At 42.5% G+C, this 19,876-nt stretch overlaps 3 protein-coding genes and 1 long non-coding RNA gene across 5 annotated transcripts in view; 2 read left to right on the forward strand and 2 right to left on the reverse strand.

The window, feature by feature from the left end:
- LOC116317705 (potassium channel subfamily T member 2) overlaps window positions 1–5,604 on the forward strand; it is a 42,638-nt gene extending 37,034 nt beyond the window's left edge. Inside the window, exons 24-30 of one of the 2 annotated variants that reach the window (XM_031736558.2) lie at window positions 28–139; window positions 880–981; window positions 1,081–1,164; window positions 1,247–1,375; window positions 1,916–2,261; window positions 3,843–3,927; window positions 4,025–5,604. In XM_031736558.2, the coding sequence (XP_031592418.1) occupies window positions 28–139; window positions 880–981; window positions 1,081–1,164; window positions 1,247–1,375; window positions 1,916–2,261; window positions 3,843–3,927; window positions 4,025–4,142 (976 nt within the window). In that variant the 3' untranslated portion in view covers window positions 4,143–5,604. The remainder of the gene's footprint in view (window positions 1–27; window positions 140–879; window positions 982–1,080; window positions 1,165–1,246; window positions 1,376–1,915; window positions 2,262–3,842; window positions 3,928–4,024) is intronic. The other variant, XM_039610610.1, reaches the window with a different exon arrangement.
- A 794-nt stretch (window positions 5,605–6,398) lies between these two features.
- LOC120439724 lies at window positions 6,399–8,348 on the forward strand. Its single transcript, XR_005612701.1, has 5 exons — window positions 6,399–6,518; window positions 6,686–6,752; window positions 6,874–7,957; window positions 8,062–8,137; window positions 8,226–8,348. It is a non-coding gene; the product is annotated as an uncharacterized LOC120439724 (long non-coding RNA).
- A 13-nt stretch (window positions 8,349–8,361) lies between these two features.
- On the reverse strand, window positions 8,362–12,889 carry trim35-12 (tripartite motif containing 35-12). Its single transcript, XM_031736517.2, has 6 exons — window positions 12,222–12,889; window positions 11,704–11,799; window positions 10,261–10,491; window positions 10,157–10,179; window positions 9,942–10,060; window positions 8,362–9,789 (listed from the first exon to the last, which is right to left on the reverse strand). The coding sequence occupies exons 1-6, from the start codon at window positions 12,759–12,761 to the stop codon at window positions 9,230–9,232; spliced, it is 1,569 nt and encodes a 522-aa protein (XP_031592377.1). The 5' UTR covers window positions 12,762–12,889; the 3' UTR covers window positions 8,362–9,229.
- A 1,272-nt stretch (window positions 12,890–14,161) lies between these two features.
- Window positions 14,162–19,876, reverse strand: gipc1 (GIPC PDZ domain containing family, member 1). Its single transcript, XM_031736546.2, has 7 exons — window positions 19,681–19,876; window positions 17,522–18,089; window positions 17,238–17,423; window positions 16,890–17,070; window positions 16,098–16,210; window positions 15,935–16,016; window positions 14,162–15,845 (listed from the first exon to the last, which is right to left on the reverse strand). The coding sequence occupies exons 2-7, from the start codon at window positions 17,819–17,821 to the stop codon at window positions 15,694–15,696; spliced, it is 1,014 nt and encodes a 337-aa protein (XP_031592406.1). The 5' UTR covers window positions 17,822–18,089; window positions 19,681–19,876; the 3' UTR covers window positions 14,162–15,693.

The following is a 19,876-nucleotide window of genomic DNA, read 5'->3' on the forward strand; positions in this document are numbered from 1 at the left end:
CCATCCCATCCCATCCCATCCCATCAGGCTGTTCCCAGGTTTGAGTATCATCACAGAGCTCACGCACCCGGCCAACATGCGCTTCATGCAGTTTAAAGTCAAAGACCACTACTCTTTAGCTCTGTCCAAACTGGAAAAGGTAAAACTCTATATTTTCTTTTACTATCATTTCCTTCAATACAGACCTTATAATGGGGAAAAAAACAGCATAAGGGAAAAAAATGGCAGTGTGAAAGCCAATCTTCAGTGTGCCATAAGTGCCTTTCAAAATAAATTGATTTGTAGAGCTCTTTTGCCACAGCTCCTCTAATGATCCCAGAGTAAAACGTGTGATTGATCGTAAGCTTGTGGTTTTTGTTCCTTTCACCCATTACATCTTGCCTTTTTTAATATCTGTTGTTGTTGATAATGTTGTTCTCTGCGTGAAAGCTAATGAATCCCCCTTGGGCATCAATAACATTAATCAACAGAGCAGTAAATTAGTCACTGCTTGAAATCTTAAAATGAATTTCAATACAGAAACAACAGCGTGATGAGATAAATTTAAATTTCTCATGAACGGCATCGCCTCACAGTTGGAAAAAGGCCTTTAGTGGATTTCCAACCTCTTTTTTGGGGGGTTTGTTTTGATTTTGCTATGCATGGTGGGAGTTTAATCCAACATTACATGCTAATCAGATGCAGAGGAAACTCTAATGTGGCCATGAGAGTGAATGTCACTTTGTCAGCGCTAACGTCAAGTCAAGGAAGCTTGATTTCATAACAGCTTAAAGACGTTAGGTTTTAAAAAGATTGTGGTGCTTACAGTCTCGTGTTTTTATCGCCTTTGGGACTTGTGTAATCCAAAAAATGCTGTGTGTCTTTGTGTCTGTTCTCCAGAAGGAAAGGGAGAAGGGGTCTAACTTGGTCTTTATGTTCCGCCTGCCCTTCGCTGCTGGGAAGGTGTTTAGCGTTAGCATGCTGGACACTCTCCTCTACCAGGTTTCTCAGACAAACTCTTACTGAATAACAAAGATCCTTCTCCTGAGTGTGCCGAGTGTGATCTATATCTACTGACTTTTTGTTTGAATGTCCTGCCAGTCATTTGTGAAGGACTACATGATCTCCATCACCAGGCTGCTGCTTGGTTTAGACTCCATGCCGGGATCAGGTTTCCTCTGTGCCGTAAGTAGCGACACGAGCAGGTCGAACTGTGTTTGGACTGTAAGTCCATGTGATGCTGATTATTGTGTTGTTTGTCATCTAGATGAAAATCACAGAAGATGACCTGTGGATCCGCAACTATGGCAGGCTCTACCAGAAGCTATGCTCGTCCACTGGAGACATTCCCATAGGCATCTACCGAACGGAGGCCCACAAGCTTCCAGTCTCTGAGGTCAGCGGCTCCTCTTGTTTTGTGGTTTTATGGCTAAGAAATTATTGTCACTCCAGTTACTTTAATCTAAAGGTTATTAAATTGCAAGGAATAAATACACTTTCTGCTTTTAAAGAGTTTCCTCACTATAAAAAAAAATCAGTCAGGGAATTTTCCCTTTGGATTAGTTTAAATAGAAGAATCTGTCTTGATGCTAATCCAGTTTGTTCATGTTATGAAGACACAGATAGATGTGAAGACAGAGCTTAGTTTTGATGTGTTTCCATGACGTGAAACAGACATAGTTGAATGAAATCTGCATATTAAACATGGCGCTTTGGGAACTGAGAGTTTTGCCAAAAAAACACTTGTGATTATATTCAAAGAATCTATCTTTTATTCATCATTTGTTTCTAATAAGATAAGAAAGTGTTAATCCCGCTTTGCTTTGAGAAATCAGAAAACAGAACTGCCGCAGAACTGATTTAATGAAACCAGCGTGATAACAGGTTTACTTCACATATGAGGAAGTGTAAGCTTTTGCTTGTGTGTGGGTCTCAGTCCCAGGTGTCTATCACAGTTGAAGACTACGAGGACACCAGGGAACCCAGGGAGCCCCTGTTATCGCGGACCAGCGCCCACCGGAACTCGACATCCTCGGAGCCCATTTCCACCTCTTCGCACTCTTCAGACCACCCGCTGCTGAGGAGGAAGAGCATGCAGTGGGCACGGCGGTTGAGCAGGAAGGGGGGTCGGAGTTCCAGCGGGTCCAAAGGGGGACCCGGCAGTGCGGCAGAGAGGATCAGCCAACAGAGACTGACTCTTTTCAGGCGCTCGGAGAGGCAGGAACTCAACGCGCTGGTGCGGACAAGGATGAAACATTTGGGCCTTTCTCCAAGTGGATTCAGTAAGTCTGCAGCAATTTGTGTAGGAATCTAACTGTTCCTGCTTTTGAGTGGTGAATGTAGCACACACAGACGGGAGACAAGTAGGTGTCGGGTCACCGTGTGCTACTAAAACAGCTTTAATGCATCTTGGCATCGATTCCCCAAGTCTATAACTATACTGAAAGGACCAGAGGCTGTATGTAAAAGGTGGACACAGCTTCTGTGACAAGCCTCAGTCTGAGAGATTTTTCCATCACTGTCTTCGTGGTGTGACAAGTGAGGGACACTGCACACCTGTAAGCTTTCATAGTGGAGCAACATGGCCACTGGATCTCCTTCACAAAGGGATCAAACATTCAGGGTTTTTTTAATTCAGTATTTTTGGATTATCTAAGTGTTTGCCTTACTTTAAACTGCACTCGGTGCTTCGTTTTTTTTTACGTGCACCTGTTCAACTGTTTGCTTACACAAATATCCAATCAGCCAATCACATGGCAGCAAGTCAGTGCTTTTAGAAATGTAGACATGGCCAAGGAAGTGCTGAAATTCAAAATGAGCATCGGAGTGGGAAAGAAAGGCGATTGAAGGGAAGTGGAATGTTTGTTGGTGCCAGGCCGTGTTTTGAGTTTCAGAAACTGCTGATCTGATGGGATTTTCTTCCACAAACATCTCTTGGGTTTACAGAAAATCACCAGAAAAATAGATAATATCCAGTGAACAGCAGATCTCTGGCAGCTGTCCACACCAGGTCCCACACCTGTCAGCTAAGAACAGGAAACACAGGCCACGGACTATCCAAATTAATTTCTACTGCCACATTTTGATGGTTGAGTCAGAATTTGGTTTAAACAACATGAAAGCATGGATCTGTCCTGTCTTATACCAGGCGTCAGTCAGGTTGGGCCCCTAAGTACCAACTGAGAATCATTTAAACACGACAGCCTATCTGAGTATTATTGCTGACCACGTGTATCAGAAAAGTGCTGCTTCTAGCAGGATAACACTTAATGTTACAAAACTCAGGTTCATCTCAAACTGACAATGAGTTCACTGTAATCAAATAGCTTCCAGAGTCACCAGATCTCAATCCAACAGAGGATGTTTGGGATGTCGTGGAACAGATTGTTGAACTTGGCGTACGTAATAAAGTGGCAGGTTACCTTATTTGACATTTATAATAAGTAGTTTCTAATGTTTTTCTTATTTTCTTAATTATTTACAAATAATTAGGTTAAACTAATATTTTCAAACCTTTTTACAAATAATGTGAAAATACTCCGATCGCATTTGCACATTTCAAATTGTTACAAAATTACTTCACCTAGACCGTCTGCATGAATAAAAAAACACATTAATACACTGTAATCATACCAGCCTTTTTATTTTTTCAAATTTCTGCTACTACTTAAGCAAAGTGTCTGTGTCGTTCACCCTAATGTTGTGATAGTGTTTGGACTTGTGTCCATTTTTATCCAAATTCCTGTCATGTGACTCAGTGTAACATAAAGCCTATTCTGCATGTCCGGATGTAGCACGGCCTGCTGTGTATCCTGTGCCTACTTCATTTCCTGCTTTACTAACCTCTTTTCTTCCTGTGTCAGACGGGATGACAGACCAAGGGAACAGACTGTCATACATCCTCATCAACCCTCCTCCAGACACCAGACTGGAGCTCCATGATGTCGTGTGAGTATACGCAGCACACTTTTAGTGCTATAAGTGAAACCAGCACTAAAAATTACAAATACTACTGTGGTCTATCTGTCCTGTGTCCCGTCTCCAGGTACCTGATCAGGCCAGACCCCCTCTCCTTGGTACCTAATCAAGGGAGCAGCAGGAAGTGCAGCACCGGGCTCTCAGAGAGCCACAGGTTCGATACGCAGGACAGCACCCATCTGTGAAGGACAGTAAATAAATAAATAAAGAGAGAGAGGGAGAGAGAGATCCAGAGAGACTAATGTACTGTCCAAACACTGCCAGAGAGTCAAACGACACAATCACAAAGAAGAAGCATAATTTATGAAGTGGTGAGATATGAGGGGATACAGCCAGATGGCACACAGCCCTCATATTTCCTCCACATTCAGTCTCGGCAAACCCAGAGGTGCCAGGCATGCATGGACCTTTTCTATAACAATAGGAATGTTTTATTTATGCACCTTCCTATTTTCAAAGCGGAGAGCTGCGGACACAGAAGTGCATTTAAAGAAAACCTTTACGTATTTATATCTGTGTACGTGCATGTTATGTACTGCATCATGTACTGTATGTATGTTTGTAAGTATGTATGGCTGCACCATGTGAGTGAGTACGCGTGCGTATGCTTATGGATCGAAAGCAAGACACTGCCAATTTAAAATCCGGACAGCCAAAGGAAGCTGCTGCCAAATGAAAGTCAAGGGATGTGTTGTTGTGTCCTTTCCCGTGTTGTCACACTTTTGTCGTTCGACGTATTTCAAAAAGACACCAGAGTCTGCACCCCTCCCTCGTGAGGTTTTCTGGGAGGGGGTTGTTTTGGGGGTTTTGTTTTTGTTAACCACTCGCTCACACACTCAGTTTACGCTCACCAGCAGCGGAGGAATCCAAAGAGCACCAGTCTCAATAATGGACAGCAAGCTTATATCGTCAGTGCAGGGCATTCGGTCACACTGTTGTCTGAGTTTCTCATAGTTTTTTAAATATACATATACGAGTCCTCTCTGAACAAATCTGACCCACATTTGTTGTTTTTCTTCCCGAATCCTAAAAGTCCCGCTCCCTCTGCTTGTGTCAGTGTGAGCCGTCCTGCTGCCAGCTTGCTTTTACTGACGTGCATGTTAGAGAGGCAGGGGATGGACAAAATAAAAGGTACAGAGACTCCAGTGTCACGCCATCCAGTTTACGACGATCCCTGCAATAAATACGACCTTTGTGAAGCTTATAAACATCAATTTGAGAGATTGTCACTTTTGAAGCTAAATTATAAGCCTCACAATATTTGGTTTTTTGCTATATTTATTACGCGCTTCAATAAATATCCACATTAACAAGACATTTCTTTAGGTTTTAAACCTATTGTGCAATTTGGTTTCCGAAGAAGATTATTCCTCTCAAAACAAGTGACCAGGGCGCTGTTCTGATCACTCCCCACACCCGAGGTTAATTTTTTTCCTCTTTTGAAGAGTAAATCATTTGTTACTGTGGACATTTATGCCGTTTCTTTATCAAAGATTTGCAAGCCTCTGTAAATCTTTTGCCAGACATTCAGAGTGTGCCGTTTCACACAGAAACGGTGCAATCACGTGCCGGGAATACAAATCCCTGCCAACACCACTGCTGTAGCTTCAGTGCCATTATAACAGGTGGAAATATGTATATATTAAAGGCATTCCATACAGCTTGTCGTTGCTTTGTTGCTGTTTTTTTATTCGTTTGTAATGCTGGACACGGAATCTAAGGGCTTAACACAGTTGATGAAAACTACTTGACATCAGTGCTTTCACATTATTTTCTTATCTAAATGAATCATTTAATTGTCTGACAGTCTTTTGTGTGGTTTACTGAGCTCACATTCAGAAGCTATTTTTGCTGTGCTACATCAACACTGTGCATGACTCACACTAAATGGCTCTAAATCATCTACTGTAATGTCACCGAGCTCACGGACAACTGCATAATACTGCTGCATGTGTTTTAGCACTTGGTCTGTGCGCCCATATGGCTTACATAAGTCTACCACGGCCCCTCGTGTCTGTGCTGTTAGTTAAGTTAATGTGGACAGTGTGTTTTTAACCAACGGTCATCTCACTGGGTGAGTTCCTCTCTTCTCATAACCACGAAGCCCTTTGTTTTCATTGCTTTGCACATGTTGTTCTTGTTGGGCTTTGGAAAAAAGACTAACACGAATCACACTCCTCCTCATCCTCCTCCTCATCCAGCATGTTTTACACGTTATCACCATCATCATGTCTGGGTTCTTTTATTTGCCATTATATGTGTCTTTTCTTGCTCTTAAGCTTATTTTATCTTGGAAAAGCCTCAAAATAGAGCCCCTGTGCACATGCTTTACGTGTCATATCGAATGGATAATATGCAGGCAAAGCGACTGAACAAACATGGGTGTGGCCAGGCTAAAGACTAAACAGTCAGCTGAGGCTGAATGAGAAAGCTCAAACTGTGCAAACTGAGGCAGAGGAAATGGAGCTTCAGCCAGGCAGCATGCTTAACACTGGAGACAACAGAGGACCCCCACCCGGTGAGAAAACTGTTGCAGGAAGTCAGATGAATCCACAGCTGAGGTAACAGCCCTAAACCTTTGTGCCACTTTATAGGAAACTGCTCCCTAACTGTAATAGAAAATGTGTTTAAAATGATGTCACAGGAGATGGACAAGAAGACAAAAAAAATAGTATAACTGATGGATTGCATCTTTTGATTGTTTAAATTTCTTTCTATGTATTTACAGACACAGGAAACGGTGACAAAAGAAGCATCCTGTTGTCCATATAAGCGAGAACGCTACAGCATCTTTGGTCAGAAGTTTGCATACATTCATTTTTGGCATGAATATCATGCCAAAAATGATATTAAAAAATTAAAACATTAAAAAATTTTTGGTTTTTTAATGGTTTCTTTGAACTGTTCTTTTTCCAGAAGCCTCCAAAACCAGTTTTGATGTGAATAGGATCAATGTTCTTCTGGGACACCCAAATGTGTTTACGTTTCAACAATCTAGCTGTTGGTTTGAGGTGACATGAAGAATTTTGAGGTTGTCCTCCTCTTTCATTATTCCATCCACCTTGAATGTACCAGTGCCACCGGCAGCAAATGGCCCTCCATGGATCAGACTTGTTTACACAGTACATCCCACAGATGCTCACTTGGATTTAGATCTGGGGAATTTAGACGCCAAGTCAACTTCTCAAAGTCATTATTGTGCTCCTTTTTATGATCCAGTTGTGCCCATTGTTGGGACAGGGGTCAGCATGGGCTACATAGACACTGGTCTGTGGCTATGTAGCCCTATACACGACAAACTACGATACACTATGTATTCTGACATCATCAGAACCAGCTTTAACTTTTACAGAAATTTGCTACGTTAGCTTGTCTCTAGAATTAGACCAAATGGGTCAGCCTTCACTCTTCGTGTGCATCAGTGAACTCTGGCTCCCCGTGATGCTGGTTCACCATTGTTCCTTCCTTGGACCACTTTTGATAGATACTGACCTCTGCGGACTGGGAACACCCCGCAAGAGCTTCAGGTTTGAAGATGCTCTGACAAACGGCTCATTTTCCCTGCTTCTGATACATCAATGTTGAGGACTAATTTCACTTGCCCCCCAATAAATCCCGCCATGATGCACAAATACTGAGTGTTATTTACGCTACCTTTTAGTGGTCATAATGTTATGCCTGATCATCGGATGTTCTTCTGTTATACTCTGCACATACCAGGGAACAAACGGGCCCCGCCTCCACCACTAGCCCACTGTTCTGATATTTATCTGACTGTTCACTATTGACCGCCCCTGATGCTCCACTTTCTTTCTTTCTCTGTCAGACGCCACTGACCTTTGTTGCATAAAACAGTACACCCAGCAGGAGGTCTCCCTGGTGAATACAGTAGGTCTCAACCTGCTGATTAACAAAGCAGGGGTTCTGGCCAAAGGCCCCCTGCAGGGTGGCAGGCCAGAGAACATGCAGACTAAAGTCCACAATAATGTTGAGCATTAAAGTAAGGACTGAGGAGGATAAAATACTATATCTAAAGCGGTCTTGTATTTGTTAAATTAGAAAAAGCAGACTTTGACTCTTGCTCCTTCTGGTCCTCATCATTAGGTTGCACTTCCCCTTTAGAAGAAGATCTAAAATCGCATGCATCATCATCCCTACCATTTCTTTTTGCAGCATAAAGGTAAGTGATCTGCCACCCAAAAGCTTGATCTTACTCACATGTAACCTGTGCACTGACATTTTTGTACCACTCTTCTCCTCTCCGGCAGGAGATGACAAAAGAGCCTTTTCAGTGTTGCAACCTGGCTGGCTTCAACAGTTCCATGTGTGGAGAAGAGGAGATCAAATTTCCAGTTACATCTTGTATAAAGGATACAGTGAAACAATATAGAGGGACAAGTCTGGTCTCAGAATATGATTACTTTATTAATTAAGGACAATTACCAAGCAATTATGACGAATGATTCAGCATTTATACAAACAATGGTTCCATGTTTGCGTCATCATTGCATGGAAAATAAGTTGTTGCAGGAGTCACTGTACAATACTTAAAGACTGCACACATAGTCAGGACAGGTCTTGTGAAAGTTTCCTCTTTCCTCCCAATATAACCTATTACACATGCTTTTTACTCATGCAATTAAAAAAAGTATTTTTACATTTAGCCGCTATTCTGTATTTTTCAAAGATAGACTAAAACTGTATAATTTCTTATAAAACAAGTTCAGAACGGTCATGTATGAGAAAGTCCAGAAAGTGTGTGTTCTAATGATTATACCGGCAGTGAGTGACAGATCTGTGTCACATTTGAACCGGATGGGGAAAAAAGCAGAACTCGAATCATCTGTGACACTCGCATGAGGTCGTTGGTGTTTTTCTGAACTAGAAGTGAAAATAATTGTGTTCCAGTGTGAGACGTTTATTAACTGTGTTTGCAACCACCAGGGGGAGATTGATGTTCAGGACAGTATGCAGGGGATGCTTAGTGTGACAGCCTGCCGGGCTGAGAAGTATAATGGAGCCTTGCTGTATAATTATTGCAACTGCGTCCCCTTGTTCACTCTAAAGAGCCTCTTTTGGCTTCGTAACCTGCAGTCAATCACTAAATGAACCCAAGTGAAATAAACCAATTATTGCTGTTATCACTCAGCTTGTGTCGTGCTCATTTTACCAACAATCATGCACTGATAGGATTTGATTAATCATTTGATTCACACTTGGTTCATATAATGAATTTCAATTCCACTGATGTCCTTTCTAAGGTCCTCACTAATCACCAGGTTGTGCTGTTCCACACAGCCACCTTGGCGGGGCAGATTTTAAGAGGTTTGGGGTTGTTTCCGTTGATGTTAGCACCAGGGCAGAAGAAGGGGTACATCTTCTGAGTGAAGAAGTCATTGAAAGTGTAGATGGGTGTCATATTGACAGGGTTGGAGAAGATGACCTCTCCAGAGTCGTAGTCCAGCTGCACTCTAACTCGAGTTAGCTCCCCCTCCAGATGCAGCGGGGTGCTGGGCCTCGTCATGGCTGAGTACTCCCCCTCAAAGTATGAGATCATCCAAAAGCCACCCTCGGGACAGCCCGACATGTGTCCCTTCCTGTCGATTGACTCTTTGACCACCCCGAGCATCCACTCCACTTTGTCGCCCACCTCTACCTCCCAGGCGTGACGGCCTGACGTAAAACCCTCTGAGCCCAGAACGAACACAAAATGACCGAACCGTTCAGGATTGTCCGGGAGTTGCTGCAGGGATCCGCTGTTGGCCACACTGGTCAGATCCGAGGTGAGGGACAGCCAGGAGTAGGCAGTGTTAGGATCCAAGGTGATGGGTGCTAAAAGATTACATATAGTTGGTGATTAAGAAGAAGAAAGAAATTCGAGATACATTGAATAGTTTAAATGCGAAGATCTCTAAAAAAAAAAAAAAAATCTTCCTTCTTGATGTATACAAGAATATGTCACAGAGAGTCATGTGAGTTCTTACTGTACTGAACAAGATGCACCATTTTCTCCCACACGTGATACTTGAGGGAACTGACATGCTTGGCCACATTTATAAGAGCACCTGAGACTTTTTCTGGATTCTTGGGTGGGATCTGTGCTCTGTGAGAGGTAGAAGAAAGACAGAAAGAAAGTAGTGCTGAATCACGAGTGTTGAAGCTGGCATGACGCTGCCAAATACGTTTTTAAACATCCTACCTTTTCTTTGTGTTTGTATAATTCTGAAATAAGGAAAGAAAGAGTTATAAGCAGTGTGTTTCGTGGGGTGGATGTGATGCAGAAAACCGTTAAAATCCGCTCACCTGAAGGAAATTAACATCATTGGATGCAATCTCGTTCTCAATGGCAATGACAGCGTGAGAGAAGGTGAGGATATCTCTGGCGATGCTGTCAGACTTCTTCTTCACTAGCTCTTTCTTCTCCTTATCCTCTTTCTGCAGAGTGGCCAGCCGTTCTTCCTCCTCCCTCCGGAGGAACTCCCGCAGCTCCTCAAACTCCTCTTTTATCTGCTTTTCTGTGGCCTGAGTCTGGCTCTACACATGGGAATATGGATCAGTGTAAAAAATCATTTCTAGTCTACTTTTCCTTCTTTATTCATTCTTCCTCAAAAGGGACTTAAGGTGCAACCCACCAGCTTATACCAAAACATAATGTCCCAGAAGTGTTATATTGGATTTATGTTAGGCAAGAGTGAGGGTCAGTCAGTGGTATCAGTTCCTTCATGGTGCTACTCCCTAGCCTCTAGAGGTCTGTGTACTCATGGATATGTCTCCCCAAACCATCACTGACCTACCACCAAACCTGTCATGCTGAACGATGTTACAGGCAGCATAACATTCTTCACAGCTTCTCCAGACCCTTTCAAATCTGTCACATGTGCTCACTGTGAACCTGCTCTCATCTGTGAAAACTACAGGGCGAAAGTGGTGGAACTGTCAATTCCACTATTCAATTGGAAATACAGTTGTGTTGTGCTGCTCAGTGAGCACAGGGCCTATTAGAGAGCAATGGGCCTCAGGTCACCCTCATGAAGATTTTTTTCCTTATTTTTTCATCATGACATTCACACCCGTGGCCTGCTGGAGGTTATTTCGTAGGACTCTGGCAGTGCTCATCCTGTTCCTCTTTGCTCAAACGAGCAAATAGCGGTCCTGCTGACAGGTTAAGGACTTTCTACAGCCCTATCCACCTCTTGAAGAATAACGGCCTCTCTCCTGGAATCTCCTCCACGCTACTGAGACTGCACCGGGAGAGACAGCAAACCTGAAAATGGCACATGTTGATGTACCATCCTGGAGGATCTGGACTACCTGTGCAATCTGTACAATCCGGGTATTGCCTCAAGCTACAAGAAGTGACACTGACCCTAGACAAATGCAAAACTATTGAAAACCAGAAAAGAATGGAAAAAATGTCAGTGACCTCCACCTGTAAAACCATTATTGTTTGGAGGGTTGCCTCACTGTTGCCCATCTAGTGTACCTGTTGTTAATCTAATTAACACCAAGGCAACTGAAACTGACCATCAACCCTCTCTGCTACTTAACTGACCTGATCAGTATCCTGGAAGTTTAACTGATTTGATGTTAGACATTAACTTTTTTGAGAAGTATATTTCACCTGCTCTGAGACATTAGCTGACATATTTACACACTTAACATTGCACTGCTCAACTTCAGTCACTGTTACGTCAGCGTCCATGCAGGTCCTCTAGTGTTTCGTGGTATCTGAGTGTTTATTGATACCTTGATGTGCACAGTTGTGTCGTCACACTCCTGCTTGGCTTCATAGAGGCAACGCAGGTTTTTCTTCAGAGGAGTCAGCTCATTTTTCAGCTCTGCCTGAAGGGCGAGGATAAAGAGTCATATTTATCTTATTGTACCTTGAACAATGTTAACAGTTTCCTTAGTTTGCAAAAGTATCACCTTCTTCAATTTGAAAGCAGTAAAGTGACTTTTTCAAAGGAGGACTAAAAGGTCAAAGGTAGTTTGCTTAAATGGCACATAAAACAAATGGCAAATTGTTCAATTGTATTTATGTAACTCCAATTAAGAATAGCAGGTGCTTGTTTCATAAGGTGAAAATCACACACTATACGAGAGAGAGCTCCAATTATTATGTGAACCTCTATAAGCAAGCACTTGGTGATAGCAGGAAGGAAGAACTCCCTTTTAACTCCTTCCAGCATACCAAGGATCTGTGCGGGGTAGACATCTGCTAAAGCTGGATGTGGGTAACAGGAAAGGGAACAAAACTGCAATACCTTAAGATCCTGAGCACCTTCTTCTATGGGACACACTCGATGTCCAAGGTGCTTCTTGGAGGTTTGACACACACAGCACAGGACTTCAAAGTCATCCAGACAGAAGAGTTTGAGAACTTCCTCATGTGTACTGCATTTAAAATCCACTGCCACTGCTTTTTTCCCTGTACCACCGGCCCCAGTTCCCGCTGTGGCTCCCCTGCGCCCGTGCTCCTTCAGGAAGGTGTCGGCCACATTCTTCAGAGCCAAGCTGACTGTGGGCTCAGTCAGCGAGCACTTCCTCCTGCAGACGGGACATTCACGCCTGGCCTTCTTCTTGTTCCAGAACTGCTGAAGACAGGCCCGGCAGAAACTGTGGCTGCACTTGAGCACTACCGGCTCCTTGAAGATTTCACAGCATATAGGACAGGAGAGCTCATCTTCCAGCATGGAGCCTGACTGTGACGAAACAGCTCGAGGTCGCAGGGACGAATTTAGCTTAGAACTCTGAAAGAAGGTAAGCTTTAAAGGCTGGGAGGAAGCGCGTGGGCGCAACGCCATGGTTCCTGATGCAGGGTGTGTGGGAGGGGGAGCTGCTGTCTGTAAGGAAGAAGCACCCTGCTGGGAGTCCAGAGAGCAGTCTGGACACAGTTTATGAGGAACCAAGGTTATAGAGCAACAGGACTTGAAGAACTTGTTTACCTCGCTTGTAGTAAATACAGGACTTGTCACCACCCCTCATTTGTTAGCCTCAGGGAAGCTTTAGGAAACTGGACACAGTCCAGCCTATTGAAAATTCTTCTATGTAGAAAAAAGGTCGTAATAGTGAACCAAAGTTAAACTTTAACCTTTTACCAGGTAAGGAAAAACACTTACCTGGTAAAAGGTCTGTTTCTCAAACTAGAACAAAGACATTGTGTACTCGCAAACCTCGAATAAAAATAAACTTGAAATATAATAATAGCAAAACAAGTAATTTTGCTATTATTGTCATTCTTGGGACTCTGGAGCCGGTGATGTGGCAAGGAACACCAAATCCAAGCCAATTACAGATATAGTTTTTACTCAGTTATTATGTATAACCCTATTTCTCTGTTCCTTTTATTTATGTGTTTACCTGTATTTACTATTAGTCCTTATTATCATTGTCTTTGTTATTATTAGTCATTCTTATTTAGTTATTTATGACGTCTCTCCATCTATCTATATCTCCTCTCAGTAATATCATTTTCTAGACTGAATGGAGCCTGAGTCTGACATTCATAGTTACATAGTACATCCTTGCATGTGCAGCGCGCACACACACACACACACACACACACACAAACACCCTTACTGTTACTCATTTCATTAAATACGTTTTTTTTTCCTTATTTGTATTGTCATTGTCTCGTCTTCATGCTTCAAATTTAGTGTCATGTCTAAAAAACATTAATTGCAATTATATTTGACGTTTGGTCTCATAGACTTTCTTTGCACTTTTTAGTGAGACTTGGCCTCTGTGCGATGTTTGAACTGCAGCAACTCATCTGAAAATCCTAGTAAAGAAATGCTGAAAAAGCCCGTATATAAATTGGCATGAACATCGGCAGCTCTTCAGTTTGTCACCTCCCTCCATTGAGGCCTGTAAGTGACCTCGCTGAGCTTGACCAGCACTATCAAGTTGACCCAGAGAGATCTTATTACCTGCTGACACCTAGTTCACCGTCTAGTTAAATGTCATTTATATTTCAAGAAGACACAGGAGTGAGAAGAAACACAAACACAGAAAGTGCTCTTGGGCACAGTTTCTCAGAATCTTGGAAAAGATTACGGGCCTGTCGCAGTTTTGTCTCTTTGTTTCACAATAGTGGCTCAAAGTGTTGAATAAACTCATCCAAATCAAGATTTTTCAGACCAGACGCCACGGGGCAGTGTCTTGTGCTAAGTTGATGAAAGAAGAAACAGAAGGACGGCTGCTGTGTGGATGTTATTGCATTATATTTGGACACTGACACCGGTGTAATACAAAGCCATCAAAATAATGTATTCTCCTTAGTTTTACAGTATTCTAGCATCATAACCCATTTAGATATCCATGAACTCTGAAAGAAAGAATCAAACAAAACTACAAAATAGCTTCATACATTTGGATATACTGAAAAGGTTAAACACCCAGAGTTCTTTAAGACGTGTGTTTACCTAAACCGAGTAGTTGGTGCAACATTGCCGCCGTATTTTTTTCCTTTCAGTGAACACAAACGACTGCAGATGAAAGTCATTTGGTCCCATTCTGCTTCAAATGTTCTCATTTTTCAATCGCACGCACCAGAACGCAGACTTCTAACAAAGTATATAAAATGTAAGAAATAAGAAGAAATGAAGGCAGATCTGTTCTTTTCTTTTCCTTTTTTTAAACACAACTACTCCATCGCATCACTTCTTTCTTCTTCTGTAATACTGCTCTCCATAATAAACTGCAACACAAGTTTTCATTATTCGTCAGTTATACAAACCTTGTTTTAAAATAGACATCACATCACCTCATATAAAAAACACACCGGCTATAAAAAAAATTACAAATCAAAACGATCCACAAGCTGGAGACCGGCGTTCTTCTCTTTCTCCCAGCACATACTTCAACCAAAGTAAATGAACACTGATTTTCTCAAACACTGTCAAATGTGTGAAAGAGTCTGCACGGTTAACTTCATTACATCATGGAGTGTGTTAACAGTAACAAACACCTCTGGTCTTTTTAGTCAGGAGCTACAATTTACTATGACCTCTCTCCGAGAACACTTCTTTTACCTTTACTTACAAAGAAAAGAAAGAAAACAAAAGAAAACCAGCAGAATTCATTATGAGGAGAGAAATGTAACAGCACATGCTTGTAAAACTGATCCATCACAGTAACATTTAGTGTTTCAGGACGACACTGTACTTCAGGGAGACCCATGCTTGTGCAATAACAGAGTCGCTCACCAGGTACAGTGCAATCTATGCTCACTTCTGTAGTTGGTTTGCAGCGCGTGCAACACAGTGCAACAATTTAAAAAAAAAAAAAAAAAATTAAAAATAATACATATCAATCTCCTCTGTGTCAGCCACTGTTTCGCCATTTCTCCCATTTTAGAAACCTGCCCTGTGTTTGGTCCACTGCCAGCAACTACAACAATGGCATGCAGGTTCATGTGACGCAGTCGAAGGAAATGCTCGTTGGCGTGCTCGTATTTTCTGGGAATAACTGGAAGACAAATAAAAGCACTTTGGAAGTCATCATAGTCACCTTCCTCTCCCGTTAACTGGATTATCCTCATTTTTAAGGATGAGTCTCCCAAAAAAAAACAAAACAAAAAAAAAAAAAACAGTACAAACTCAGAAAAATAGAAAGAGTGTGCAGTGGAATAAAAACAAACTCATGACGGTAGTGTTGTGGTTTTCTAGTAGTGCTCAATGTTGTGGGTGTAACAAGCACACACGCAAAGCAGGTCGTTCTGCTCCGGTTCTGTCGTTAAACCCGCCCGACCTTAGCGTCTCCGATGGCACCCCACACATCGAAAACAAACTCATCGGGGAAGGCAAAGTCTCCCAGGGTTTCATCTAAAGCCTCTGCAAACTCATCCGGGTTCTTTTTGTCTTTTCCCAGCTCCACCATGGTAGCCGCTGAGGGGAAGACAAAAAACATTACATCTTTTTTATCTCACATCACACTAAGTGAGACACTCACAGAGCCATCAGGGACTCAAACTCACCCAGCTCGCTGTCTCTGATGCCCATATAACTCTCGAGCAGGTCATCCACCTTCTCGATGGCCTTTTCCTCAAATGCAGAGGGCTAGAAGAACAGCAACGGGACATTTAATTTAAACAGTACAAACACCAGTTATTAGTTCACAGGTCTTGCAGGCATGCTCACCAGCTCCTCCACAGTGGCAGGGCCTTTAGAGCGAAGACGAAGGGTGCCTCTGCCGGTCCCCAGCTGAACCCCTGAAGCCGACCTAGACCCACCAGATCTCTGGCTAATCATGTCTACAAAACAGAATTAAACCTGTTCAGAAATAATTGAAGATTTTTCCCTCTGCTGCGGCACTCTTCATCCTCTTTATTACTCTCTACTTATTACTCCCTGAGCTGGAAAACTGAAAACGCAGTTCGTTTAGCACTCTAGGTTTCTGTTTAGGACGTCTGATGTACTAATAAGGATGCTATTAGCACGATGAAATATATATTTGTAAGAGAGCACAGGAAAAGACAGGTCAAAGACGGAGACCTAGAATCCTGGCACAAAAACAAAAACCCTGTGGGTTTGCTCTACATTAGGAGTGTCAAGTCACTGTTCAAAATTTACCTCATATTAGGCCTTGCCACAGCCAAAAACTTCAATCATTTGTCTAGAACTAGCTGTTTGACCTGCCCTCCCCCTCCCTTTAAGCCAGCTTTCTTCTGATTGGCTCCCCCTCGTATGTCCTTAACATACGAGGGGGAGCTATCCTACAGATCTAAGAGTACAAAAAAACCCTAAATGTGTTAAGAGCAGGCCAAAACCAAATTGTTTTTTTTTTTTTTAAATATGCTAATGTAATTTTTTAAAATTTTTATCCAAATTCCCACCATTGTAAAACTATATATCTATAAATGATAGGAAAAAAGGAAAGCTATAACAGGTCCCTTCAAACTAGGTTTTCAAGCATCTTCTTCCAGCACCTACCAAAGGCTTTGAGAGGCTCCACCAGCTTGATGGTGAACTCCTTTCCTTTGGGAAGCTCCTTCAGCATCTTGGCCACTTCGTAGTGTCGACAGCCAATAAGGCGATGGCCATTAATCGACTCTATCATATCCCCCACGTTGATGACCTGGATCTGGTGGATGATGCTGCCCTCGCGGATCCTCTGAAAAACCATAAAAAAAAAAAAAAAAAAATCCAATTCACTATTAAGCTCATCGCTTTCTCCCTACAGCAAGTAATTGATTCACTTTCATTCCAGGGTCACGCCTTTACCCAGGGGTGCTTGAGTCAATAGAAAAACACTTTCTCCATCATTTAAACATTCCTCACCTTGATGAAAGCGTAGCCGGCTCCATTATCAGTGATCGTCAACCCCAGCGCGTCCTCCCCTTTGAACACCTCTATCTCCTTTCTCTGGCCTTTAATGTGGGCAAAAATAAAGTCCTCTAGCCCGATCTGACCTCCCAATAGTTTATCCATGTCCACCTTGTGAGTGTTCAGAGTGCAAAACATAACCTGTGAAGGAAGACAAACATCAGGTAAAATCTGCCACGAGCATATCTGGAGCAAATCTATAAATCCTCAAATCCATTAATGTCTGCAGAAAGTTTCACCTCTGACGGTGGTATCCCGAAAGCCTCGCCAATCTTGGCGTAAAGCTCCCGCACGTTACTGAAGCCCTCGATGCGGCCTGTGGGGCTGCCGTGAGCGAGCTGGGTGTGGAAGATGAGGCGAGGCCGCATGCTGTTAGGTGGCGGCGGAAGGCCTTCGGAGGTGGCGCCTTCTCCCAGCCCGACGACCCCACCATCGATGCCTTCCATACCTGGCACATTGAGACCTGCGCGGATAGGCTCCGCTTCCTCATTCTCGACCAGCGGGGACGCCTTCTTCCTTCTTCCCAATCCCAGTGGCATAGTAGTCCTATGAGGGGTTGCAGAGGGAGAGGAAGGGAGGATGGAGGCAGCTCTGGGGAGTTATGCTACAATCTTGACCAACATACACCTGCTCAGCTAGATCAGCTGCAGGTCTGCTGGATATGTATGTCACAGTAATAGTGTTGTCCTCTAGACCAGCTTGAGAGCCGTCTCAACCTGCACTGTATGGATTCAGGAATCCACACATCAGAGCAGCTCACATAGCTGGATCTGTCAAGTCCATCAGCCCGCAGTGGAAGATTTTCAGCTGTAAAACAAGAGACAGAAACTCATCTTTATACATGTACCATGGATTGTACATATGCAGGTGCATGCAAAAGTCTAGAGTCACAACTTATTTCTTTATTTTTTGTATCCAAGGAGCCAAAATTTATTGCAACTTTGCACATTGCCCGTTTCTTTTTTCTGTAATTTACAGTCAAGTCCTTGGATCTGAATATTTTCAGGGGGTTTTGTTTTGTTTGTTTATTATTTTTAATTAACACTAACTTGTGAATCATTTCAAGGATAAAAAAAAGGCACAGAACTTTAGCAAAGAATCTGTTTAAAACTGTCTTGAGGCACTTTGTTAAACACTGCAGCAGCCTGTCACAAAAAAACACAGTTTGTTCTTTAGATACATCTATGAAGAAGATAACACAGTCTGACAGTTATAAAATAGTATCCTTGCACCAACAAGGTGATTCTCAAAGAGCTACACGGCAAATACTTGTCATGTCCTTACAAAATAGGAAACAATAAAAAATCCAGCAAATACCTGAAACAGGACCTAAACACATGCTGAAGCTTCAATTGAGCCATCTACTGCTCAATGAAGACTCATCAGAAATGGTCTTAGTGGAACAGTGGCTGTCAAGAAGCCATTCTTAATGAATGGAAACAGGGAGAAAAGTATGGACTGAAATTCAATGGCAAATTTGACATTTTTCGTTCAAATCATCATCGATAAGTATGGAGGCGGCCAGGAGAGAGGTACAACAGTGAATGTCTACGGGAGTTTGGGGCTGCAAACTGCTGATCTTGGCAAAGCGGATGGAATTCTAAATCCAGAAAATGACAATCAGAAAATTGCAATATAGTCTGGAAAGTGTCTAACTGGTTTCATATTTCAGCATGACAGTGATCCCAAAAACACAGCCAAAGCAGAGGAACACTATCAGTCATGGCCTGGCCTCCCCAGACCTCAAACTTTAAGATTATTGAAGCAGGGATCATCTTGACAGCCAACATCCAAAGAGCCTGGAGAACTATTCCCACAGACTACTTAATGAAAATTACATGAAAGCCACACTTGTCTAAGAAAGTTTAGGCAGTGTTGAAGAATAAACGTAGTCATACAAAATACTGACATTCAAGCTAATTGTACAAATTCTGTTTTGCCTTACATACTGTATTTCAATGGGTGTTTGCACATGTTTCAATAAATCACTGCACCCCTTCTCAATTTCCCAAACAAAATATAAAGAAACGAGGGTTGGCTCGAGACCTTTGCACAGTACTGTATAGACTGTATAAATTGCTTCTTCTGAACACTGTCTACACATTATAGCTTGAACATTCATTACATTAGAAAACGCTAACGTTAGCTGCTAGCTCTAAGACGCAGTCAAACATCTTCCACTTGTAGCAACACAAATAACGAATAACAATTAATACTCCAGTGGCCACTTAGTCAGTTATCAGACAGTCTTCAGACAACTCATGAAACCTGCAGCTGAATCTTTGACTGGCAATCCCCCATGTTAGTGAGTTACACCGTTACTCTTTCTCAAGATTGATTAGCTATCTAGCTAGCTGAATCAAGATCGCAGTAAACATGGAAGGCGAGTCATTCTTACCGGAGCACGAGTTTCAGCCAACTATCGTTAGCCTGCTAACGGTGCACTCACAAATGACGTTACAGCTGCACAGACAGTGTTTAATATTTCTTACTTCTGCGTCACGAACAGGCTAACTTGGCCTACTAAGGTTTAAGGGTACAGTGTATCTGTATGTATGTGTGTCGGTATGCTGCTGTAGAGTTAGCTAAGTGCC

This window comes from Oreochromis aureus, linkage group 4 (assembly GCF_013358895.1).
Source record: "Oreochromis aureus strain Israel breed Guangdong linkage group 4, ZZ_aureus, whole genome shotgun sequence".
Classification (NCBI taxonomy): Eukaryota; Metazoa; Chordata; class Actinopteri; order Cichliformes; family Cichlidae; genus Oreochromis; species Oreochromis aureus.